The 26559-nt window shown below is 43.4% G+C and overlaps 1 protein-coding gene across 1 annotated transcript in view; it reads left to right on the forward strand.

The window, feature by feature from the left end:
• Positions 1–3038: 3038 nt before the first annotated feature.
• The window catches only part of col16a1 (collagen, type XVI, alpha 1), a 70734-nt gene continuing 47213 nt past the window's right edge, over positions 3039–26559 (forward strand). Inside the window, exons 1-4 of the mRNA XM_071512051.1 lie at positions 3039–3271; positions 8842–8957; positions 23527–23595; positions 23696–23813. Of these exons, the coding sequence (XP_071368152.1) occupies positions 8882–8957; positions 23527–23595; positions 23696–23813 (263 nt within the window). The 5' untranslated portion in view covers positions 3039–3271; positions 8842–8881. The remainder of the gene's footprint in view (positions 3272–8841; positions 8958–23526; positions 23596–23695; positions 23814–26559) is intronic.

The following is a 26559-nucleotide window of genomic DNA, read 5'->3' on the forward strand; positions in this document are numbered from 1 at the left end:
CGGGCGGGAACGCTGAAGAGTCCTCAGCCCTAATCAGACTGGATTGCCTTTTCGGCTCATTCAATCACAGGGATTGAGGAGAGCTCAGATCGAGGAGGCCCACTCGAATTTCGAAAACGAGCGCGTCGTCCTCGCCTGAAAACGAGAGCAGGTGCGTTAAAAGAGTTAAAGTTGAGCAGAAGGTGAGGCTAAAGTTAGAACGCTGACAGAATAAAGCCGGGTTGGAAGCGGGGGTCTCGCGTCTCGTAAATCACCGGGTGTTTTCAGACCACCATACGACGCCGGCTGACTAGCTCATTGATCCTGCTTTTCAGAGACGCTCCCCCCGCGGAGAGCTGGAGCCCGGCCAAACCCACCCACCACGCAGAGTAGCTGTGATGGTAATGGATCACACGTACACACGCGCGCACGTTACATACACACACATAGACACACACACACACACACACATGCATCGTTCTAACCAGGCCAAGCTCAGTCGCCTCGTCTTCCCTGTCAATTCATAATATAATATGTGATTTGAGATGAGGCCAATTCCGCTGCAGCCCGTTTCCAACCCCCGGGCCCTGGATTTTTTACGATGATATCTCCGCCGTCAATCCTTCCCGCCAATCCTTTATTTTGTGTTATTGTTTTTTTTTTGTTGTTGTTGTTGTTTTTGTTACGATGAAGCATTTATGATCGTGTCTCTCAGGGTTGTCATCACAATTTAGTCCCGCCGGGCAAAGAATGTGAAATGGCTCGTATGCGTGTGAAGCAAGCGGCGCGTTTACACGGATTCCTATTGAAGCACACAGCGGTTTGCGTGGCCTGATTCCCCCCTCGTACGCAGAGAGGAGCTGTGGAGAATCGGAAGAGAAGAGGAGCCGTTAACTTGCGCGCGGCTCTCAGGAGGCCCCTGAAACGGCTTCCTCTCATCTATAATACAGAGACCTTCAAAATAATTGCATCTTTGTTGTCAATCTTTTTTCCTCGCTCCTTCTCTCTCCCTCTCTTACGATGCACATGCACACACACACACACACACACACACACACACACAGCACCTTTGAAGAGCAGGTCTAGTGATTATTATACGCGATTTTCCTCCACTTTGGGGACTTTTGAACAGAACACTCTATAAAGCAGGAAAGTGTGGCAGATAGATTTATCTCGCCGCTTCTTGATCGATGACATTCATTGCCATGACAAAGTGGATCAGGCAAATAGGCAGCAGCCGAGTACGGTGAAAGACTGTTTGTAAAGCAGCAACACAGAGATGCGTGTGTGTGTCTGCGTGTGTGTGTATACTACTGTGCTATACACTACCAGTCAAAAGTTTGGACACACCTGATTGAATGTGCTATGTTTTTCATTATCTTAAAGCCATTTTTCCAAAGCCTTTGCTTTCCATCAAGGCAAAGGGCGGCTACTTTAAAGAATCTAAACTATAAGACACTTCTATAAGACTTATTCCCTATTTCTTATTCGCAGTTATTGGTTCCAGTACTTCTTATAGGTGGAAAACATCTCCTATTTACCATAGCATATGGAGAAAAGTGCACAGACATTGTGCACTTTTTTTGGTCACTGCATAATTCCATTTGTGTTATTTCATAGTTTTGATGTCTTTACTATTATTCTTAAATGTGAGAAATAGTAAAAATAAAGAAAAATGTGAGTGTCCAAACTTTTGACTGGTAGTGCATGTGCTACTGTTGTACGATGAGAACAGCAGCATGCTGTTAATAGGCCTAACAGCAGCATCCAAGACAATTACTCCAATGGGAACAATAAAGTTTATCTTATCTTACCTTCGCCTTCCTGCAAGTGGGCAAATGTGTTCAAGGGGCTGTTTTTGAGAAGGAAGGATGATGCATTTTATCCATACATGGTGCATCATGAAAACTCACTCAAACTCAATTGGAGCGGGTTAAGGCATGTGTTGTTAACACACGCACACACATACACACGTCCAGATGTCCCACAGACGGCGTCCACATGACCTTGTTTCCGCCAAGTTTGTCAGTTCTGAGGTCAGGGAGGTCACATCCGGGTGAACGTCCAGGTCAAAGGTTGTGACACTAGGCTACAGCTGAGAAAGTCATTGACGGACAGCGACTTTCTGTTGGTTCCACTCAAACACAAGTCAGAGGTGGCTTTGTTGGTATTCAGCAACTTGTTGTCAGGCTCGCTTGCTTATTTTCCCATTTTTCCACAAGGTTTTTGGAAGGCAGAGGGTGAAGCCTAATGAAAAAGTGAAAGATAGGGGCTTGGTAGAGGGACAAAGAAACACAAGTTCACTTCTGAACAGAGAAGAGAAATAAATCGCTTAAACAAGTGAACACTCCTTGGTACCTATTTCAGTCACGGCGATGGGGGAGGCCCACATAAATCAAATGCCAAAGTGATATTTATTTGCCTCCCGAATTATTTACTTACTGACAATAAAGGTGGAATTTATGTGGCTATTAAGATGAGTGTTTCTGAATGGACAGGGGCAGCAACTGAGGCCGCTTTATGGATTGGATGCAATAAAACCCAGTGATAAAACAATATGGAAGCTGCGGACCGGGCCGTCAATCAAAGGTAAGTATGATAAGCAAGTTCATTAATTTTAATGGAGTAAATTCTTCTCAATGCACCGCTGGCACCACCGGAATCCGTCTCTCTTTTCCTAATGCAGGACTTTAACCCAGACAACAGGATGGATGAAAGTCTTCTTTTGCCCTCCAGTAAGCCATGAATCAAACAGCGAGAGGTGAGAGAGGTAGAGATGGAGAGAGGGGGGTGGTGGGTGGGGAGAAAGAGGGAGAGGAGAAGGTAGAGAGGCCAGGGAGAGGTAGGGGGAGAGATGCCCCGGGCTCATTTTCCACCACTATGGACCAGGTGATGTCACTACACGTCTCACTGGAGGATTTCCCAAAAAGAGAGAGAGACTGAGAGACAGACAGGGAAAAAGTGGGAGAGAGAGAGAGAGAGAGAGAGAGAGAGAGAGAGAGAGAGACTACAGGGACTCGGGCTTAGATTTAGGAGCAGCGGGGAAGAGGGGAGGGGAAAAGTTGGACACGGACAATCTTGCAGAAACTTTTTTTTTCTTCTTCTTTTCTTTTTCCCTGGAAGAAGCCTCAAGAAAAAGAAGTCAAAGGGAAAAAAAGCCACCGTGGATTACATTTGAACAGCATTCGCTGCGCCCTAAACGGTTTCCATTCGGGTGCCTGGGATATACATACACACACGTTGACTTCGGATTAATGTGGTCGCAACTTTGTGGATTTATCAATAGCTGAAGGTATGGCTTTTTATGGACTGTGCTTAACTGCGTGCAAGTGGGTGAAAAAAACCCAAAAAAACAACAACGTGTTAGTGACGCTGGGAACTGATAACCCCGAGATACGTTTTGAAAGTTTATGTTTTGGCAAACGATATTGCTGTCGGCTATAAAGCGCGCTATGGGCAGGACTGCAGTGTGTAGAAATCGATAAAGTGATTTTAGAACTTTATGGCGAGACTTTTGCAACAGGCGAACACTGCAACAGGCTGGTGGGGCTATAACTGCAGTATGTCCCATAGGAATATTATAGGATTATTATGCCAGAGGAGATAAAAAAAAAAGAAGTAAGGTCACTATAAACTCACTATTGAGCACCACAGACACACTTAAAGTCCCTATAGGAATAACATAGGGATATTAAAGGAATATTATAATGATACCATAGGAGATAAAAATATCATAAAGTGTGATAAACTCACTTTCCCCCACGGGGATCATTAAAGTTTCATCTGTAGAGTATCCAGCCGCATTGTAAATCCCTATTGGGATACTGTAAGAATATGTACTGGCTTTTTGTTAGGGTTTTACAAGAGGCTTATAATAAAACTAGTGGGGTGACTGCTGGAAAAGTGATGCTGATTTTTGTTTCCCCCACATCCAAGCCAGGCCTCAATGCAACAGATTGTGGGCTGAGTAATCTTTTCTACAAAACTTTACATCCAACCTTTGCGGCATGGAAAAGTCTCTAAGCGGCACTGCTCCTGGATCTGTGTGCCAATCATTCTGACAAGGCAATGTCTGGGGTAAAACACTCCACTGACCCGAGATCAGCGTTGGCTACCAAGTGTAACTTCCATCCCCTATACCTGGGGGGCAGTGTGCTGAAGGAAGCAGAGTGAATGGCCAAAGTCCCATCTGCTTTTCGCATTAGTCAGCCATCCCATGTCTCCTGGCTTTTGCATTCTGCCTGGTGGAATGTGGCCAAAAAAGAAAAAGAAAAAAAAGCATCCGGAGGCTTGAGGGCTGTTGTGGTTTTGGAGGAGGACGCTTTGATGTGCTTTGGTATAGGCCAGGGGTTCCCATACTGGGGTTCGAGGACCCCCCAGGGGTCCTTGAGTGTTCCAGCAAAATAGGGAAGAGTACAATTTCACTGTTCTTTCATTCCTGTGTAAGACTGACTTTTCTGATCAGAGGTTTCACTCTCTCCACTGCTGCCTCCCCACCTACAGTGTAGGCAGACAACAAAAATCTCCTCAAATGGAACAAAGCTTTTATCAAATGGGGGTCAGTTGCCTAAAGTGTATTGATCTGGGCGTCTTTGACATGAAAATGCTTGGGAACCCTTGTGATAGCCTGCCAATGCCACCGGGTACAGTGACAGTTTCTACTCCCTCCTTAATCCCCGGGGAATATAAAACCCTATAACTTTACTAATTGATGTCCTAGATGTGTTTAGAGCGGCTCTCTTAACGCGCTGCAGGCTTCACACAGTGTTTAGCTGTGGGCCTTGTAGTGTCTCTTTTGCATACCGCTTCCAATTTTTAAGTCTGTGCTGTGGGCATGATGCAAAATTTATCACCCATTTTTCCCCCTTTTTTTTCTGCTTATCCAAGCCGACAGAGAAGCGAACATTAGCTGGCTATCAGAAATGTAAAGTCAAGCTGAGGAAAACCAACGGATCGTCTGCTTGCTGAAGGCTGACTCGACGATATACAAGCGTAGCGCGGGCCGGGGGCCAACCGGTTCACGTCATCAGTGTAGGCCTCAGTTCACATCACTGCTTAATGCAAGTGAGCCAAAAGTGTCCATGGAGTTGGAACTTCCAGGCAACCCTGAACAGATGCGGTCTTTTTTTTTTTTTTTTTTTTTAACATCCCTTACTTTTTTTGCACAGCTTTGCAGTTGCGCAGCTCTTTTCTCATTCACAAATATTCAAGTGAAGGCCTTGAACGCTGCCCAGACTGCAAGACTAGTAAAAACTTGCCTCAGTCTATTTTGAGTGCCATACCGTTTGGATATTGTCTCTGTTGGTTTGCAAGTTTCTATTGCTCCGGGTCAGTGGATAACTGGAGTGTCTATCGCCGCCTCGAGGCATCTTTAGTTACTTTTATTCGTTTCATGTTCCCTGTTGTAACAAGCCTGCAATGCACATTCAGTTTTGGCCTCGAGTACACAGGTTCCAAGTTCCTAGAATCGATGCTGAATGTGCGTGTGTGTGTGTGTGTGTGTGTGTTGCTGCGGTCATGTCATATCAGATTTACTGTAAATACCAGCTTCCGACTGAGAACAAACGTTCTACAAAAACACTCCGATATCTCCCACCTGGCATCAGCACAGGCAACGAATCCACTGATGTCAGCAGTCCTGAGTGATAAAAATCAAAATAATCAGTTATATTCTCACTAATAGAATCAGCTCTACTCATGAAATGAGGAAAATATCTGCTGCGGTTTGTTTACAGTTGATTTTAAAGCGACTAGTTAATGACAACAGTTGACCCTATGAACTCCATCTTGAATGTCGGCATTCCAATGAGTCAAATAGTGAACATTTCCAAGCTGTAACAACAAGATTTCATCCGGTTCTTCTTCGTCTTCATGACATGAGCACGGCACTGTGTGTGTGTGTGTGTGTGTGTGTGTGCATATGTGCATAAATACCTACCTGTCTTTCTACCTGTCTGACAGCCTCAGTCTATTAGCCTCCCTGCCCACGTCTAGTCACCATGCTGTCCTTCTGTGTCCCTGCGGTTGCATGTTTGTCAACTTTCACTGCACTTCCCCATACATTCTCTGCAGAGAGACCATTTCCCTCGAGGATTCATTAAGGGTCACAACCCCACAGACTGAGCGGGAGGTTGTTTTCATAGCCCAGCACCAAATCCACTCCCCCGCGTGTGTGTGTGACACAGGGAGGTGGAGCAAATATCCTAGAACTGAGCTGTCTATCAATCTCCTGGCTCCAGCTGGCTGAGAGAGACAGCTGGAAAAGCAGCGAACCCTCAAATATTACATGATTGACACTTTTACACTGGGTTCTCCCATTTTAGCGAATGCAAAGCACTCTAAACAGTGGGCTACTGGTCCGCTGTCATTTAATCATCCGTGTCTGGGTGGCTAATAAGCAATTCTCCCGTCTGGCCATAGAGAGGACATGTTTCAGTGAGCAATGTCATAGCCTGTTCCCCTCAACAGGCGTGTGGTGTGTTGGGGCTGCCTGCCGTTCCATCTGTAAGGGGAAGACAACGATGATGAAATGTTTAACAAATTGCAAAGCTCTGAGCACAAATTGCCTCCATTGCTGTATAGGACAATGTCTGTGCACTTTTATCAATATGCTATGGTAAATAGGAGATGTTTTCAACCTATAAGAAGTACTGGAACCAATAACTGTGAATAGGAAATGGGCAATAAGTCTGGTCCCAGAACCCAAATTGCTCCCAGAACCACTCTGTCTTCAAGGGAAACATAGAGTTGTCATTAAGAATGTCCAAGCTGACAATAAGAATGAGGGCTGCGCTGATTGTGGATGTTGGTCATCACTTGTGCACCAGTGCTTGTCTATTAGTGCTGGATTTTAGTGCTGGAAGACCTTCAAATCTGTCATTGTTTTTGTTCCTGTGTTGGCTCGGCAGCCAGTGACCCGGTCGCTCACAGGCCCGCACACCGGGCTGCGGGCCAGCCCCGCGGCCTAGCCCCACGCCGCCTTTATCTGCTGCAGCCAGCTGGGTGGCCGGGAAGCTGTGTACAAAGTGTAAAGAGAGAGAGAGGGAGAGAGGGAGAGACAGTGAGAGGGAGAGAGACATCCACCGCGACACATAATAGGAAGCCTATTAAATTGTTTTGGATTATGGCCAGATCATAATAACAATGAGCTGTAACTTTTCCTTTAGCCTGTGTTCTGTGGACTGTGATGCATTATGCGGCGTGGGCCATACTGTTTGAACTTTCTTATTATTGTGATCATGTGGCATGAAGCCTATAATAATGCCTGCGGCTTTAGAGTCCTCGAACACAGTCTTCGAAGGCTTTGATTAACCTCTCACCCTTTCCAACTTCAGGGGAAAACTTTGCTTGAACTTCTCTTCGGCTCGCGGCTGCTCTTACACAAATACAGAAAATGGACGCGTTGTCAACGGTTGCACGCACACGCAGGTACATTGTGACAAAGGATGATTATGGAGAATCGTTCTCATTGTTTGTTCGGTCACATCTCTAACCTCTTTTCGCTGTGACCTGGCCTTTTCACCCCATCACAAATGAAAGGAAACAAAGTAGGCAAGCAGACCTTAGTAAAAGATAAACTCGGCAATGGCTTCAAATATTCAGTCGTCAGCTGTGCGTGATGCAACAGGCTAGCGAGATACTTCAGCAGCCCCAAAATTGAATGCATCATTCATAATGCGGGACATGTCAAGCCTGTCCTTGTTTTCCGGTGTAATCTGAAACATTCTCCCCTCACTACACTGTCGGCCGGCAGAGCCCCGCAGGCAGGCGGGTCGGGCTAGATGGTATTCACACTGTGTCCTTGGCCCGGTGCAGGAGCGCCACATTGTGCGCCCCCAGGGGAGCATGGGGGGTCATTCCTCTTGCCAGACGGGACAGGTGTGTGTACGGAGACACAGTCTGCTCGCCCGCCCGCCTGCCTGCCTGCCCTGCCTGCCTTGCCTGGAGGGCCCCGCTGTACCTGTAAACACCGCAGAGTTATGGGGTCCGCACGCACGCCGAGGGCAAGTCGAGGTCAGCTGGGATGTGTTTATGCGAGCGAGAGCGGGGTGGGTGTGCATGCGTGTGTGTGTGTGTGTGTGTGTGTGTGTGTGAGACGGGGGGTTGTGATAAGGGAAAGGGGTTGTGGAGGCTGGATATAATGATTATATAGACGTGGCATGTACTTTTATTTATTTATTTGTGTGCATGAGTGTGTGTGTGTGCTTGCTGTTGGGCCACGTGGAAGCATCTGGTGCAACAGAGCCATGGCTCCAGGAGAATAGTCTCCAGATGTGTTTGTGTGTTTTGGCCTTGCTGTCTGTTTGACTTTATACCAACCAGCCTGCATGTAAATCATTGTACTTTTATGTGTGCGCCGTGCTTCGGTGTCTTTGTTTATGAGCAGCGGTGTGTGTACATTCTCTTTTTGTCTTTGAATGGCTTTGTTTGCTTGTCTGTGTGTGTGTGTGTGTGTGTTTGTGTGCACATATGCATGCACATGTTTGTATGTTTGTGTGTGTGTGTGTGTGTGTGTGTGTGTGTGTGTGTGTGTAGGGGGTGTGTACGTCACAGCTGCCCAGTCAAAAGGCCACCCAGATGGACAGGATAATGATTATGATCAGACTTTATAGACTTACACTCCTTAATGAGGGACGTTCCTGTTAATTCATATGCCACTAACAAAGCCCGCATCATACCTCATAATTAGCACATCAACTGCGACTGACTCATAAATATACATCAACGTCTAATCAGTAGTCAAGCATAATGTGCAGCTGTCGGCAGAGTTTGCGCAGTGGGTGGTGCGTTCAGAGAATGGAGGAAATATTTGACTTTTTAAAAAATCTTTTTCCCTTTTCTGTTTGTCTGTCTGTCCGTCAGCTGGTGGTCGAGGTGAGGCGTGTTTCGGAGGAGTGAAACCATGTGGCTGCTCTGCTCCTCTCTGACTCTGCTGGCCCTCAGCCTCGGATCATGTGACACGCTGGCGTCGGAGCAAGGTGAGAGCGTCCACTTCCCTGTTACAGTGATGTAAGCCACCACACTCATATTCAGTCTTCAAGTGAAAAGTGACTCCATTTGTTTCCAATGTAGTTTCACCAGTTCCAGGATTTTTTGTCAGTATCTTGAAACAAGATGGAGTTACTAAGCAGTTCGCTCCACTGTTAAGAAAATGACACTTGATTGAAGAAGAGAGTAGATTTGCATTGGAAAAAAGTTAAATTATCTCACCTACTTGGCAGATTTTTTCGCTTGTTTTAATGAAAAGATGATTTTAAGCCTCAATATTGGATTAAATGACTTGTCGAGATGAACCTCTCTTACAATGTATGTGTGTGGGGCTGAGCAAGCAGGCACAAGGAGTGCACAAAATATAAGGGTTTTATTTACCGAAAAAGACATTTTACAGACCAAGAAAGTGAAGAAAAGTGAAGAAGAAAGTGCAGGAACAACAAAAGCTGTTCTGGGCCCAATGCAAAAGGTCAAATAAACAGAACAGAACTCAAAAATAACTGCAGCTGAGCAGAACAAACTGCCCCCCAAACAAATGACACACATTTATACTGGCTGGCCAAACAAAGACAGACAGACGGGGGAAGACGCAAGGCATGACGATTCTGACATTTACATTTAACGCTTTACATCTCACATTTGTTAATCCTGGTACATTTGCATTATTGCATTATTGAACAGCAGCAGTAACTTAAATAAACAAAATTAGAACAATTCAAGTCAAGCTACGCGTCGAGTCATCATCTGATTAATGTTATGTATGTGCATTGTGACTGCAAACGTGCCAGAAAACAAAACAAGAGGGCGAAGAGGAGGTGTTTGTGTCGGTGTGAGTTATCGACATCAGAGTAGTTATTAATGCGTGGCCAACGGTGCGGCCATCACAGCTCGTTAATGAGCTGCTGTTGTCGCAAAGATTATACAGGGGTTCACATTAAAGACATGTTGAATGAGCTTCCTGTTCCAAATGGCCTCTCTATTAGTCAGATTTGATGTCCAGAATGAACAATTCATCCTCTTTTCATTACGTTAGACTGGTAATCACTGTGGAGCCCTATTATACTCCATTACATATCAATCCTGTATCTATCCAGCGCCGGTGCTGCCAGCCACTGCAGCTGATACTTCCACAGAAAGCCCTCTATAGTATCTTCTGTTTGATGGCTGAAAAGTGAGTGTTTCCCAAACAGTTCCTCTTGGGATAAGTAGTAGCAATAGTGCAGCGGGTTATATGCGGAAGAAAGTTAAGTCTTTTTCAATTCAGCTGTATGCTTGACCAACCCGTCACACCTTGGGTCCCATCTGAGTTTGATGGAACCGTGTCTGTCCCTTCGTCTAGCACCGAGGACGGATGTGTGCGTGTGTGTGTGTGTGTGTGTTTGTGTGTGCTGAGCCCAAGGCTACTATGGGAATGGAGTATAATTGCAGCCCATGCTTGTTTGATGCTGGTGGCTGTTGGTAACAGTGTGGTTGGGCTGTGGCAGCGAGGCGTGTGTGTTTACCAAGTGTGGTTGTGTTCCTCTTCGTAGCCCATCAATCAGTCTGAGCTTCTGCCTGTGTGTTTGGATATGAGAGAGAGATGTGTGTGTGTATGAGTGCCTGTGTGTGTGTGAGTCTGTGTGTGAGAGAGAGAGAGAGAGAGAGAGAGAGAAAGAGATAAAGTATAAGGAAGATGTGTGTGTGTGTGTGTGCATGTGTAGGTGCATGTTTGTGAGTGTGTAGGTACATGTTTCTGAGTTTGTGTGTGCATGGGTGAGTGTGCATGTGTGTGAGTGTGTGCATGTGTAGGGGCAGGTTTCTCTCTCTGTCGGTGTGTGTTTATGTGTGTGTGTGTGTGAGATAATGTGTGCGAGTGTGTGTGTGCATGAGAGAGTGACAGTTGCTGTGCATGTGCGTATCAGAGAGAGAGAGAGAGAGCGGCTCTGTGTGTGTGCCTGCGTTTCTATTTGGATCTAGGTGTTTGCGTGTGACAGAGACAGAATCAGACAGCTCAAAAAAATCACAGAGAGGTGAAGAGAAATCTCTTTTATTTTTTTTATTTTTTTTATTTTTTTTTGTTTTATTTCCTGAACTGTCATACTCCCTCATCGCGCTGTCAGTATGCTCTCAGGGACCGGCTCTCTTGTTTTCACTCGGGGGGCCGACCAACCCACCATATCTTGTGGAGCTCCAGCGGAGGGGTGTATGTGTGTGTGTGTGTGTGTGTGTGTGTGTGTGCATGTGTGTGTGTGTTCCTCCAGGGAGACCCCAGTCAGAGCGCTTCAGATGAGACTGAGTCAGCTTGCAGCTCCCTGGAGACCCCTCCCCCAGTGGTTGGTAGAAAAGAGCTTTCTCAAGTAGAGCTAAAACACTTTGTCACAGCAAGCACCCCACACACACACACGCACACACACACACACACGCACACACACACACACAGTCATTATTCCCCGACTCATCTGAATCTCTACTTGCTGGTAATTCGCTGACATTACAGCAGGAAAGCGGGTTTAAGTAAAACTACGGTTGAGGGTGATTGCACTGCAGTTCTGCAGTGTATCAGCCAAAGAGACCCGTCTCCATAGTGATGAACTAAATAGCTGAAATTCCCTGCTTTTGGTAAAGTGTTGTTGATATGGGTTTTGCACCACAGACCATACCTGATGTCTCATAATTGTACATAACCCCATGAAACAGTCTGAAATAATGCATTTACAGTATGTTTTGATTTATTATTTTTTATGTATTATCATTATTTTTCCCTCTGTCTGTATCTAAGCTATATAGCCATATGTTTTTGGTCTTAGCTGAAATAATAACATCATATGCACAGAAACAAGGTTACAGGGGAACAGAAGTAGACAGCAGCTAAAGCAGACATTGCCATAAGGGTCAACATATGTATTTATTTTTGATGCAGCCACTTTTATTTCCATACGTAGCTCCTATATGTGGATTGAAGGTGCATTGCATTTACACCCACAATGCATGCTAATACCAGGTGTAAGGTGGACCAATATGGTGGCATCAACAGAACAGTGACATCACTGTAAGTCATGGAGAGATGATAGCCATATAAAACATGAAAACAGGTTTTTTGTTTTTTTTTCTTTTTTCTGATAGCCTCATAAGGCCTCTATTAAGTGCAGAAAACACACGTGCACACACAAACACACACACTCACACACACACACACACACACACACACACACATTGTTGACACAGACATTATGTCAACACAACAATATCTCATTTGTATTTGTACAAAGAGTTCTGCAAGTTCTAAGTTTATTGCTACAAGGAAGTTGTAAATTTGTTTGTATCATGAGTCTAGTGTTTTTTGGAAGTGTGTCTGTCTGTGTCTGTGTCTGTGTCTGTGTCTGTGTCTGTGTCTGTGTCTGTGTCTGTGTGTGTGTGTGTGCGTGTTAAAAGTGGGCCAGAGGCCTACAAAGGGAAAACGAGTGAGCTCATCCCTCTAAAGTTGGGCTTTTCAAGTCTCTCTACTCCTCTGTACTGCAATTTTATCTCTGGAACACAACCAGGAATGTTCTCTCTCATCTGTCTCACTCACCCTCTGTCCCTCATTCCATTCTCTCCCTCTCTCTCTCTCTCTATCTCAATCCCTAGCTCTCGTTTTCTCTCCGTTAGTTTGTCCTTTTCCCTTCAGTCACATATGGTACGTCTGATCGTATCCCCTTTTTCGTTGCATAATCAACTACATTACCCAGCATGCCCTTCTCCTCCCACTGTGTTGCATGTGTCTATTTTATGCCTCCAGCGGAGCTACTGGAAGTGCCTCTTTCCTACTTATCCTTGGGAGTCCAACAGTGAGAGAGAGAAAGAGAGAAAGAGAGAGACCGAGACCCTTTCTGCTGATCAGCAGCCCAGTCCAATTATCTAGGAATGCCACATTGTAAAGCACATTCAATAACTACCATACCCCCTCTCATTACAAACATACACACACACACAGACTAATACTGCGAGCACACTCCTGACCTCTTCTCCCTAATGAAAGCACTCTGCCAAGTGTTTGCCGCTACAAAAACAGAATTAAATGTGAGAAGCGGTGGGTTTCAGTAGAGCCCAGCCACAGCAAGGCTGTGCTAGATAAGGCCATTGATTCCTAAAGCTTTTGAAGTTTGTTAAATATCACTCTCACACCCACCGAGAAGCAAGAAAGGTCACACATGGGACTTATTCTAGCTGGAATATTGCAGCGGATAGGCCACAGTCGAGCTGATGTTGTTTATAGACATGGTTCTGTGTTGTGATGGATGAGCCTCTGAATGCTAAGGGCTATGGATCTTGCTATCCGGTCATTGGCTTCATGACAAGGACTATTTGTGTTCAGATATTTCATGTCTTTTTGTCAATATGCGCTGCATAACTTAAAGTTACACAGAAAGTCTCTCAACCCTGTGGATGAGTATGGACATTTATATCTGAATGTAGTTATAGACCTAAGGTGTTAGTACTGTGATAATGTTTGTGATATAGATGGGTTACTTATAGGCTCTTCCTTGTCCTATACTTTTTACCTGTACACGCTCAAAGTTGAGTATATGTCAGTATTCATCAAAAAAGTAGCATTTCTCTTCCCAAATTCCCCTCTTTGGAAAGGTGGAGACATGAGGGAATGCTCTCAGCAGTCTGCTGCGCGATTGCCAGCGCAGTATCATTACCTGCTTTGGCAAGACTTAAACGCAACACCATCAAAGAGGAAATGAACCCAGCCAAGACCATCCAATCTCTTTAAGGCTACATGCAGCTACTAGCAGGATCCTGGAGCGGCACTCATACTTTGTGCTAATTACCCTGTCAACAAGCAAACGCTTTCCTTTGATCACAGCTTGAAGAAGAAATGGGGTTCAAATTCCACAGTGCGTCCTCTGCCAGACTGCCAAAGCATTTGAATATGCAGACTACCAAAATATCCGCCATCCTCTGAGATGGAGGCGGTTCATTTCCGCCTTGAATGAAGCAAAAGTCCCATGCTAAAACGTTTCATAAGCAAACACAGCCTGTAACTTGATTCACTCTTTCAAACGAGCCATTTAATTATTGAAAAATCTATATTACCCATATACTGTACAAGCAGGTGACATTATTGTAACCTATTCTTGTTGTAAATTGACATATTATTAAGGCTGCCAACGTGAACACGGTCGGAAAAAGCCTCTTTGCTCATCGGTAAACTTCATGCGAAAGTGTAGACAGGTCTTTAGAAGTGATAGGTCTTTTCATAACATCATATCTTTATCTCAGGTTACAGGCTGCAGAGCGTCAGCCGGACCTGACGTCCCCTCGGCACGCTAGAGGGGTGAGGGGTGGAAGTAACAAAAATGAAATGATAAAACTAGATGTGATGAAAATGCTTGTGAATTGAAAACAAGAGTGATGAAAATGCATGTGAATTGAAAAACTGAGTGATGTATTGTTAAGTGATTTGATGAAAATGCATGTGAATTGAAAAAATGAGTGATAAACTGGCAAGTGATTTGATTAAAATGGTGGTGATTTAATAAAAACAGAGCCATTTTCATCATTTATCACCACTTATATCATTCAACATTTCCATTTATCATGTAAGGCGAGCCCCAGAAGGGTGGAAATATCAAAAAATAACTGATAAATTTAGAGGTGATGAAAATGAATGTGAATTGAAAAACATTGTGATGAAATTGCATGTGAACTCAAAAAAACAGCGATAAATTGTCAAGTAACTTCAGAGGAGATTTGATTAAATAGCTCAGTGATTTATCATTTACCTGAGTAATTTTTGTTACTTCCGCCCAAAGTAAGTAATTTGTGTTACTTGTGTTACTACGCCCTCATACCTAAACGTCAATCAAAAAGTAATCAAAAAGTTTTGCAATTCACATGCATTTTCATCACTCGTTTTCAATTCACAAGCATTTTCATCACATCTAGTTTTATCATTTAATTTTTGTTACTTCCACCCCTCATAGACCGAGTGTTCGGAGAGAGTTGCTTTTCCTCAAGCGACACCTCTCCCATCTCCTCCTCTTTACTTCCCCCGTCTTTCCTGCATTCATTCTGCTCTTCCTGCTCCCTCTCTACCTTCTCCTCCCTTCTGCTGTTTAACTTTTTATTGTTCTGCCCGATTGCCTCCAGCCAGGATTGCTTTCCTCCTGACAAAGTCTTCATCTTAATTCTGCCTGATACAACGGGGCAGTGGTGTAAAATGAAAAAAAGAGAAAGAAGGAGAGGGAGAGACGAGAGGTGGAACTCACTGTCTCCTGACTTCAAAAAGGCCTGTGTAGAGAGAGAAGATAAGTGCTTTGTGTGTGCGTGTGGATGAGTGTGTGGGTGTGTGTGTGTGTGTGCGTCTTTTTTGAAAGGCAGCATGTTTGTGGGCCTTTTGTGAGCCTGCAGAGAGTGTACTTTGTGCTGAGTTAGTAGAAGAGGCTTCGGGATGGACCAGTCAAGTTATATACTGTGTGTGTGTGTGTGTGTGTGCGTGAAAGTGTGTGCAAAAGGAGAGGAACAGAGAGAGTGAGCGAGAGAGAGAGAGAGAGAGAGAGAGAGAATCACAAGGCTCAGTTCTCCTCTAAACTCGGAACTTCTTTTTGATACTTTCTGTATTCTCTACTGTATCTCTTGTCTGGTATGCTTTGTTCCAAAGTCACATTCAATTCACGCAATTTGTTCGACTTTTCATCTCAAGTTTCTCATGGCTCCTCAGAACTCCGCTCTTGACAAGTCTTTTTAATACCTTGATTTGCACCTGTAGACAGAAGCGACAGAATAACACAACAGACAGGCAGGCAGGCAGATTGAAATGTGCTGTGCTTTGAAACTTTGTCATTGTGTTTTGAAGCCAAGGGAAGCTGAACAACCAAGCTGCAGGGTGTCAAAGATGAACTTGATAATAGGTGTTGAAACGCTAAATGTGATTTAATTTCGTCTTTAGCCGGCCTCCGTGAAATTAAATTTCTAACTCTTAATTAAAATCAGTTGGATGATATTATTCCAGTAATTATATTATGGTTCTCTCACTTCGTTTTGATGTGACTTCCAGCCTGGATAAAGGTAAAATTTAGCTGGATACTTTGTCAGTGTGGTGGCGGGGGATGCTTCAAGGGAACACTGCACTCACTGTTCTATCCAAAAAAAAAAAAAAAGAAAAACTAAATATGCACATCGCTGAATCCCAAAAAAACCTTGGAAGAAAAAAGACTTATATGAGTTTATTGGAACATATTACAGTTTTTCTGAATTGTTTATGCACTAGCACTGGAACTTGAGACATAATGACCACAACCTGACACCCATGTCCCAAACCCTTAAACCAGTTCTGTACTTTTTCTGCTTTTCTGTCTGTTCATTTGACACAATCTCATAACTAAAATCTCAAAATGCTAAACTGAAAATCAGAGCAGAGGGCCAAATGTGACTCTCCTGTTTTGGAGATGAATGGCAACATTGCAGAGAGATGATGAGGGAGAGGAGGGGTGAGGGTAAGAGGAGGAGGAAGAAGAGCAAGGAGAGCAAACATTCTGGTAGTACGTTCCATTTGGCCATGACTCTGCTCAGGTGTATCTATCCTCAACGCAGAATTAATGAGCGAAGATAATTCATGTGCCTATATAGGCAAAGACCAGCTCCATACTAACAGAAATAGAAAGAATTACAGATAAAATCCACCGTTATAAGAAGCCTTGATGTGTTTCTCATTCTGCATTACTCTTTCTTGTGAATTGTGTGTGTGTGGGTTTATGGGTTTCCATGGAAATGGATAATAAATTCTTACTAAACCTCATTAACAGCCTTTCATTGTCTTTTTTGCACGTCATGTTTTAACAGCGAGATCTATGGTCATGTAGGGGTAAAAAAGGAATAAAAAGCACAGGTGTTCAACCTCCATGAGTCAGACGAGGCTCATTAGGGGTTGACAAAGGTGAATTACACATTCATCTGAACTTTGTGAAATGTTTCCATGTGGATAAAACCAGTGCTTAATTTGTAAATTATGAGGTTCCTGTGAGTCGGTGTGGAGGGAAAAGGTTCCGGAACATATCAAGACAACAAGTGCAGTGGAGGCACGGTGGTGCTCAGTGCAGCCATATAGCTTACTGTAGACCTAACAGCCTAAACATTACTAAATGACTGACTATATGACCTCAGAGCTCTGACTACTGCTGACCTATAACAATATTTGATTATGGCATACGCTACATAATGCTCATTTTGTCCAAAACGATGGGTTTTTACAAACCTGCCCTTCAAGTAGTGGACTAAAGATATAACTGCGCTGTGCACAACATAAAAATGCCCACATACTTGGCTGTGAGATATCCTAATCATACATAAACACATCAAGGAAACTGCAATGGCTTCAACCATTTACCAGACAAATTCTGGCTCGAGTAGTTACGCATTAATATTCAACACAAATCCTTTCATAGGATATCTACTTTGAACGTAGGAAACAATGTCAGCGAATAATGAAATGACAGCAATAAAACGTGTCATGGTCATGCCATGCAGCTAGCAGTAGACCTTAATGCGACACTCAGCTGGACTGCGCTGGTTTTGAAATGCCCACAGTGATGTGGGGCTTACAGCCCTTCACTCAACAAATTATATTACCAATTATTTCTGGACACTCAACATAACATGTGCAATGCCCCACATATTTAACTGTGGGACTTACAGGTCTGCACTCCAAATAATTTATGTTTTAATCTATGCAAATATAATAATAATACAAACTTTATTTGTATAGCACCTTTCATACAAGAAATGCAGGTCAAAGTGCTTTACAACAAAGAAATGACATGCATGAAAATAGACACAGAATGAGCATAACATAAGATGGAAAATAAAACCCACTGAATAATAATAAAAATAAAGTTAAGAAATAGAGTACATAGAATGCATAAAATCAAGTAAAATACAACATTTTAAAAGAAGTGCAGCATTGCATAAGTGCGAAGCGAGTGCAAAAAAAAAAGAAAAAAAGTTTAAGCCTGTATCAGGAAAGTCGTAGCTAGTTAAAGGCTAAAGTGAAGAGATACGTTTTTAGCTTTCTTTTAAAAATATTTAGCGAGCTGGCTTCTCTGATATCTATAGGCAGTGTGTTCCATATCTTTGGGGCGTAATTGACAAAGACTGCATCCCCGATTTTCTTTCGGCTGTTGCTGGGAACCTCCAATAAACCAGCAGCTGATGATCGCAGTGTTCTTGAAGTCAAGTAGTTAACAAGGGAGTTAGCAGTGTAGCTTGGTCCTAGCCCATTAAGGGCTTTGTATATAAGGAGGAGGACCTTAAAATCAATTCTAAATGTTACAGGAAGCCAGTGTAGAGCAGCTAAAACTGGACTAATGTGCTCTCTCCTCTTGGTTCTGGTTAATAGCCGAGCTGCAGAGTTTTGAATGAGCTGAAGTCTCTCAGTGTTTTTTTTTGGGAGACCAGTAAAAAGTGCGTTACAGTAATCGAGTCGGCTTGAAATAAAGGCATGAATCAGTTTTTCAGCATCTTTTTGATTTATAAATGGTCGTACTTTAGCTATGTTTCTCAGGTGGAAAAATTATGTTTTTGTCACCTTGTTAATGTGGGACTTGAAGCTTTGATCTGAATCTAGGATAACACCAAGACTTGTAACCTCAGATTTAATCCAGGGAGTCAATGTTCCCAGATTATTAAACAGCATTTCCCTTTTTGTTTTAGGGCCGACTAGTAGGATTTCAGTTTTGTCCTCGTTTAACTTTAAAACATTTTTGCTCATCCATTTATTTATTGCCAAAAGACAGGTAGTAATGGAGTTTATAGCTGCAGCATCATTTGGTTCAGCAGAGATGTACAGTTGCGTGTCATCCGCATAACTATGGAAACATACATTGTGCTCTCTAATAATGTCACCAAGTGGCAGCATGTACAGTGAGAATAATAATGGACCAAGGCAGCTCCCTTGTGCAACCCCAAAACAGATGTCATGTTTCTCAGACACATGATCTCCAAGACTGATATAAAACTTTCTCCCTTTGATGTATGTTTTGAACCAGTTTAACACACAGTCAGAAAGACCAACCAACTTTTCAAGACGATTGATTAAGATATCATGGTCAATCGTATCAAACGCTACACTTAGGTCTAAGAGGACAAGAATTGAGACCTTATTTTCAGTTTAGTCTGAGGTCGCTGATTATTTTAGTAAGAGCAGTTTCAGTGCTGTGATTCCTCCAGGATATTATTTTCTTTAAGAAAGGAGTTTATTTGCACTGAAACTACCTTTTCAAGTATCTTATGAATGGAAGGTTGGATATCGGCCTATAGTTGGTCAGTGTATTACCATCTAGGTTGGGTTTCTTTAGTAAGGGTTTTACAACAGCTGTTTTGAAGGCATCTGGGAAGATGCCTGTTTGAAGGGATGTATTTATAATCTTCAGGACATGACTTGAAACACTGTCGAACACCCGCTTCAAAAATGCTGTAGGTACAGGGTCAATACATGAGGTGGAGGAGTTACACTTGGTGACAGTCTTGCAAAGCTCAGTTAATGTAATACAAGTGAATTTTCCCATGGTTACATCTTTTTTACAGGGTTTGCTGAGGTCATCTGTGTTTACATCAGCAGCAATGCTGGTTCTAATTGAAGTTATTTTGTTATTGAAGAACAATGCAAGTTCTTCACAATTTGATGCAGAGAACTGCAGACGGGTGGGGGCAGTGTTGAGTAGCTGGTCAATAGTGGAGAATAATATTCTAGAGTTTCCAGCATTCTCTGTAATAATCTTGGAAAAGTAATCTTTTCTTGCTAGACGTATTGCTTTGTTATAGACAGTCATGGCTTCTTTGTATATATTACAGTGAACTGTGAGCCTGGTTTTCCTCCATTTCCTTTCAGCTGCTCGACAGATTCTCTTAATCTCATTAACACTGTTATTGTTTAACCATGGGGAGATTCTGTCAGTCGACCTCTTTTTAACCTTTAGTGGATCAACAGTATTTAAAGCAGATGACAAGGTATTGTTGAAATGTTCAACCATGTCATTTAAAGAGCAGTCAGTGCTGTATGACTCAAATGATTTCATAATATTAGAGAACTTTGCTTCAGCCTTGCTATCTAGGAATCTCTTTTAAACCAAAAATTCCCTTTTAGTCTTTGTTAAAATTAGGCTGGCATCAAAAAACACACAGTGATGGTCAGAAATAGTAATTCTAATACTGAAACCAATGTCAATGTTTAACCCTGTTGTTATTACCAAGTCTAGAATGTTACCATGCTGATGAGTGGCTTCATTTACATGTTGGGTAAGTTCAAAGCTGTCCAGTAAATTCACAAGTTCCATCGCTTTGGAGTCATTCTTTTTGTTGATATGAATATTCAGGTATTCATGCAGGATTAATCTATCATATCTAGTGATACTAAGTGAGATCAGCTCTGAGAATTCCTGCAGAAACGGCGATGAATATCTTGGTGGCCGATACAATGTAATGATGAGCACTGATAATTCTGCTTTGAGCTCAAGAGAAGATATTCAAATTATGTAAATTCACCCAGGTCAATGTCATTACACACAAACTGTGTAGAAAAAATGCAATCCCTCCTCCTTTCCTGTTCTGTCTGACTGTCTGATAAAAATTATAGTTTGGAGGACAAGCGTCTATCAGTGTTGCTACACCAGTAGTGCTGTTTAGCCAGGTCTCAACTATGAAATATGAATTTAGATGTTATTATCCCAGCACAGAACAGTTTACAAACAAAAAAAAAGACGCTTAACTTGTCTAATTTTCCAAAAATAGTCCACACAGCGGACATATGGACAGCAAATTCAACTTTTAGCCATGACGCTGTCTGAAGTTTAACATAACACACTCTGCAGAGCAGCTCACTCGTGTGACGTGATAACTATGAGCTTGTTGTTACTTTCTAATAGGGTAATCACCTGTCTTCATATGGAAATGAGACAGGTTTTTGGAAGGGAGGGGAAAGGAAGAGTCTTACATAGCAGACAAAAAAAAACAACATTTCATGCCACCAGAGGTGCCGGAATGCAAGTAGTTCAAAACTGTGAGGTGCCGGATCCTGTTCCGGCAGGAACCGGATCAAATTAACAAATTAAGCACTGGATAAATCTAGACAGCTGTCATTTGTGGAGGGGAAACGTGCGTGAGGCGCCTCAAACGCCACACGTCAAACGTCACTTCAATGTGGCGCATGCAAGAATGTTTCCACTGACAGGACACGGTTCACTCGCTTCCTCTCCTCCTCGCATCTTCTCCTCATTTCCCCCGTGGCCTTTCACAGAGGAGTCAAGGAGGAGATACGAGATGAGGAGAAATCGTTATGTAATGGAATGCACCCTGGATGAGATCTGGGCCACTTTGGTCGACCATGTGGTCCATGACCGTGGTTTGACAGAGGGAGGCTGGGCCCAACCTGAGTCAAGTATACCTCACTGCAGCTTCCATTGTCCATACATTCAAAATGAGAATAGGCAAGTAAGCTACTCTCTACACTCTGCCACTGTTTTTATTGTATTAGGTACTACATATACATACAGTATTCAGTGATTACTGCATTATAGAATGCACAATTGCAAGTGGACCCTAGTATTGTATACATCAAGTATGGTATGAAATTAGGAAGCTGGATATTCTTATGTTGTCAATAGAAATGTATGTTTACTACACAGTATCTGTTTCTGGTACTGTAGTATTTGAAGCATTTTACTGCATTTGTACATTTTACAGAACTGAAAGACTACCAGGTCTTGGTGGTAGGGACCAGAGCAGGAGACTTTAGTGAACATGGTACTGGAAAACAATGACATTAGACTGAGGGAAGTCCAAACATTACAGACCAAGCCACGTTTCACAGTGTTGGAAGTACGAGCTTGTGTCTTACATCCAAACCCCACTGTGTTTGCTAAGATGTATACAGTATTTTGTCATTGTATTCCTGTGTTAGTGTTATATTTGAGTAGGCAAGTAATATAATCTTTTTCAACAGGCCATGTTTCAAGTGCACTATCCTTTATTAGGTCTGAGTAAGAAGGCAGTTTTTCAGGCTCTGATCGGTCTTCTGATCTGAAAAAGCACAATCAAAAGTGCTGGAAAAAAAGCTTCAGATGAACTCTGCTGCTGAAGTAGCAGCTAATCCTGTATCTTTATTGGTGTGCCCCTGTATACACAATGTACTTTTGATGATTTTAAAGAGCTTAACCAATGCAGCGACTTTCTTGGTTCACTTCCCGCAAGGCTCCATGTGGATTTTACATGAATTCAGGATGATTCATTTAGGTCCACAATGGAACAATAGAGTAGAAATGGAACGGTAGGGAACTAGTCAGCCTGTTTTCCCTCTTATTAAAATGACTCAGACCCTACACTCACTACACTTATTTATTCACACACACACACGCACAGCACATGCAAATACACACGTGGACGTCCTTCAGAGGGCAGTTGGTTGCTTGATTCATTGTGTAATTGGATCCATTCATTAGCTGCACAATTAATCCTCCTCCGACTTGAAATTAGTTTTAAACCAACAAACTAGCCGGGCCGCGGTTCAAATGCTTTGTTCATGTGTGTGAATGTGTGGCCTTGGTGGCAGCCATACAATATGTCATTCTCCATCAGTGTACCTTTATTATGCCCATTGACTGTACCACAAATGGCTGAAACCATGAAGCACGTCAACCAATTCCACGTCTAAGAGATTCAATGTCTTAAAAGCCTGCGTTGTTTGACCTTGAATATTGCATGAGTTTAAATTATATTACTGTATCACGCCTTTCAGCTGTGTTGCTGGACATATAATAGTGATTCAGACCGTTCCTGACAGCAGCACAACTCAAAGAGAATTATTAGCTTTCGCTTTTACACCACCTGCTTCCAAACTGTCCGCAGTCACTGTAGAGAAAAAAAACAACTTTCAGAAGCGAGCGGTGCCCTGCAGAACGGCCTGCTCGGGGCCTCGGCCCTTGGCCCCAAAGAGATCAATTAACCGTGGATCACAGTGATTCGCAGGGGCCGTGTCTACCTGCGCTAGCCTGGCTCTCCACATGTCTCACATACACCCACCCCCCCACCCCCCCCAGGCCGCGCTGACAGGCAACACTTTTCTTCTGTAACCTCCCCTGACAGGGTGAGAACGTATCCATCAAACGGAGGCTACCGCGACAGACAAGCCCGGCGCTAGACTAGCTGTCAGACCAGCCCGTGTTCCTCTCTGCACAGTTTTGCCCCTTATTTTATCAAGCTCTCTCTCTGTTTTACACTCTCTCTCTCTCTCTCTCTCTTGCCCCCTTTCCCCCCTCATCCCTCTCTCCCTCACGTCGATATTTCTGTTAGTCTCAAATGTATGAAATGTTTGAAGTTACTGGTTCTCTCTCGCGCGCGTGCGCGCACACTCTCTCCATTTCACACAGCAGTAGGTGTGAAAGGATGTTACATTTCAGATTCAGGTAACTTCACCTATTGATGTACTCAACCTGACGTCTCATGAATGCCTGAATCATATTGGAAGGGGGTTTTGCAGTCCACTCTCTGTCCTTGTATAACCCTCTCTCTCTCTCTCTCTCTCTCTCGCTCTTTTCCCAGGTGTGCAATGCCCGTCCTTGCAGGTGGATGACTGGAAGTTTCCTCAGACGGCCCGGCACAACATCACCGGTGAAAACGCACACAAACACATACACAAACACACACACACACACGTATCCTCTCAGGAACTTCTTTCGCGTGGGTGCTGACGAGTGCTATTTGTTGTCAGGTTTCAATCTGGTGCGGCGCTTCTCCCTGCTCAAGAGTTCAGATGTCAAGAAGATCCGCAACCCTCGCGGACCCGTCATCCTCCGCCTGGGCAAGACCGCACTCCTACGCCCCACCGAGTGAGTCTACTGTACATCTCTCTGACTCTGCCCTGCTCTCTCTCTCTCTCAACCCATGCGGGCACACAAGCAAACGCAGTGTGTACACTTATAGCCGGTAGAGAATGTCTTAAAAGAAGTGACACAAAGTGAAGTTTCTGCTCGCTACTACTTGTACTCCTGGCGCGAACACATCCTCGCTATTCCAAGCTTCCTATAGGCCTGGGTCAGCGGGCTCTCTCTTTGCATGCCATGTCTGGAAAAAGAAAAAAGCAGAAACATCTGAACACCCTACGGCTAATCTGCCTCTGACCCTCAGTCAATGTGTCAGCGCTGTCCAATAGCTGTTATGTAAAAAGCAGACAATTGGCAAAGCACACACTGCTGGTCAATCTCTGATTGCTTTTCCAGAAACACCGCTTCGTTTCCCTCACCGCTGACTACGGCTTGTAAAAGCTAACTGTAATGACCTTTTGGTTTTCCGGCTCCGACCGCCGATGCTTATTGTTACCGTTTTTCATATGAGAAGTCAGACTTTTAACACATTATCTCGCTTGTACATAAACGACAGGATTGATGCCTTAATTAACAGGCATGAAGCAGTTGCCAGTAAAAATGTTCACGAGGCTTTAAAATTAATAGCCTGCAGCCATGAAACCCAACAGAACATGGCTTCTTTGGATGACATGGTTTTTGCAGCTTGACACGGTGTAATTATGCGCTCGCGGAGTTTCACTTTGTTATTACACAATAGATAAGTGTTGCTTGTGTTTGGAGATGTGTGACGAGTGCTTATTAGGGTTATGGGCTGGCTGTGTTTTGTGCCTCATTTCTTTTTTTTTTTTTTGTCTTTTTTTGTTCGTTTTAGAGTTCTGTAGTTGGTTTTCAGTCCAGCCCAGCTTCTCTCTCCCCCACTGATAAAACAGTTTTTCAGAACTTGCCAATTGGGTCAGCCTGCAGTATTTTATCACTCTGTCCAGCACTGTGGGCTCCGCTCGCTTGAAGCCCCAATAAATCTGTCTACAAAACACTCTTTCTTTTTTTTTTTTTTCCAGGGTAGACATTTTGTGCTAAAAGTGTCACATATATTGTTTGTCACGGGCTTAGAGGGTAGTCATTCTCATGAAAAGCGGGGGGAAAAATCCAAAAAAAACAAAATGTCACTTCTCGGGAAATCAGTGTCTTCGGAAAGCAAAGAGGGAAAATCCTCAAGATGTTTTTTTGCTGACGTGCTTCCAAATATGGAGAGAGAGAGAGGGACGGAGAGAGAGAGAGAGGGAGGGAACACCATTTTCTATCTCTTCTCTGTTGTTGGTTTGGGGGTTTTGTTATGCTACAGCGTTTATTGAAATGTGATGCCATTGAGAGCCTTGCTGTCATTTTTATCAGGGAAGAATGCAACCTGGGTGACTCCTTTCAACTCAGATAGAGAATAATCAATGTTAACATATCTAGCTTGCCTGTTGCCTGCCTTTCATTCTGTCTCTTTTTGTCTCTCACTTTATATAGAAATCACTGTCTTTTCTCCATTTCTAAACAGAGGGGATGCTTGTTTTTGTTTTTTTTTGTTTTTTGACTATTTCCTTCTTGCTCCCTTGCCTCCTCGCCTCACCCAAAAGTAGATCAAATCAGAGAGAAGTGCCTGTCGGCATCAGTCAGAGTCAGCATGCTTTTTTTACATTTTTTTTTTACCTGTGCCGTTTAAATCACCGTGTAAGAAAAGAGTTTCAGGCATTTAGAAAAGAGGAGTGGAGGCGGAGAACAGATGGGCGATTAAGGGATGTAGGGGCGAGGAAACAAGGGGCTAAAGGTTCAAACCCAGGTGACTCTGACTCCATCAGAACAAACCCTCAGGCATGTTCTATGTATTTTTTTGTGTGTTTGTGCCTCTCCCTGCCTTTATGCCTGCGTGTGAAGGTTTGTCCATGTCTTTCTGTATCTCTGTGTGTGTGTGTGTAGTTGCATTCTTCCGTCAGATTTCCTCCACAACACGTCTCTCCCTCTGTCTCTCTGAGTATATATTTCTGAAGCTATATAGTACATGGCACCCGTCCAACAGCAGGCTCCCTGTCAGTCGAGCGGCTTTTTAATTCATCGGCAGCGAGACTTTGACTGAAGTGTGAGACGTGTGTTACAGTAATTGGAAAGCGGCGTTTTTCTTTGTATCGGAGGCTAATCCATTTAGCTAATCCAAGCTAACACAGATGAGTGACAGCGAGATGAAGCTACTTGTCTATCACCTCCTTCAGCGGCAGGGGGAGAAAAAAAAAAAAAAAGAAGCTTGTCGCACATTCAAATTCAGGGAAGATGCCGCTTGTCTGAGGAAGATGCGGCAGGCAGTGAAATGGGCACCAGTCATGGCTCAGATGAATTTTAATTGCAATAAAATAGGTTTTGATTGCTTTGGAGTTATTTCCTTTAGGCAATAATAGTGTGTAGGAGACGGAGAGCCGTACTGTGAGGTTCTGGCATGAAGCCGAGTGCAGATCACAACTATCCAAGACAGAGCTGAAATCGGAGGACTTTTTTGTTGCTATTATCTGACAGCACTGCCGTGAAAGTGGTGAAATGCAATTCACAATAAGCTCAACAGGACAATAATCACAAACATTACAAGCAGTCAGAAATAAGGAGCGCAAAGGTCAGCGGCCTTATCCCTGTCAGCATGGAGGGATCATGTAAGATCAAAGTTCTAGGAAGGGAACTGAATAAGAGCGAAGGAGAGAGGTAGGGGTTTTATTTTTAGAGAGAGAGTAGATTAGGTAGA

The sequence above is a fragment of the Centroberyx affinis genome, unplaced genomic scaffold, assembly GCF_046629955.1.
Source record: "Centroberyx affinis isolate AG114_WGS23_722 - 3 ecotype Tasmania unplaced genomic scaffold, CSIRO-AGI_Caff_v1 ptg006044l_1, whole genome shotgun sequence".
NCBI lineage: Eukaryota > Metazoa > Chordata > Actinopteri > Beryciformes > Berycidae > Centroberyx > Centroberyx affinis.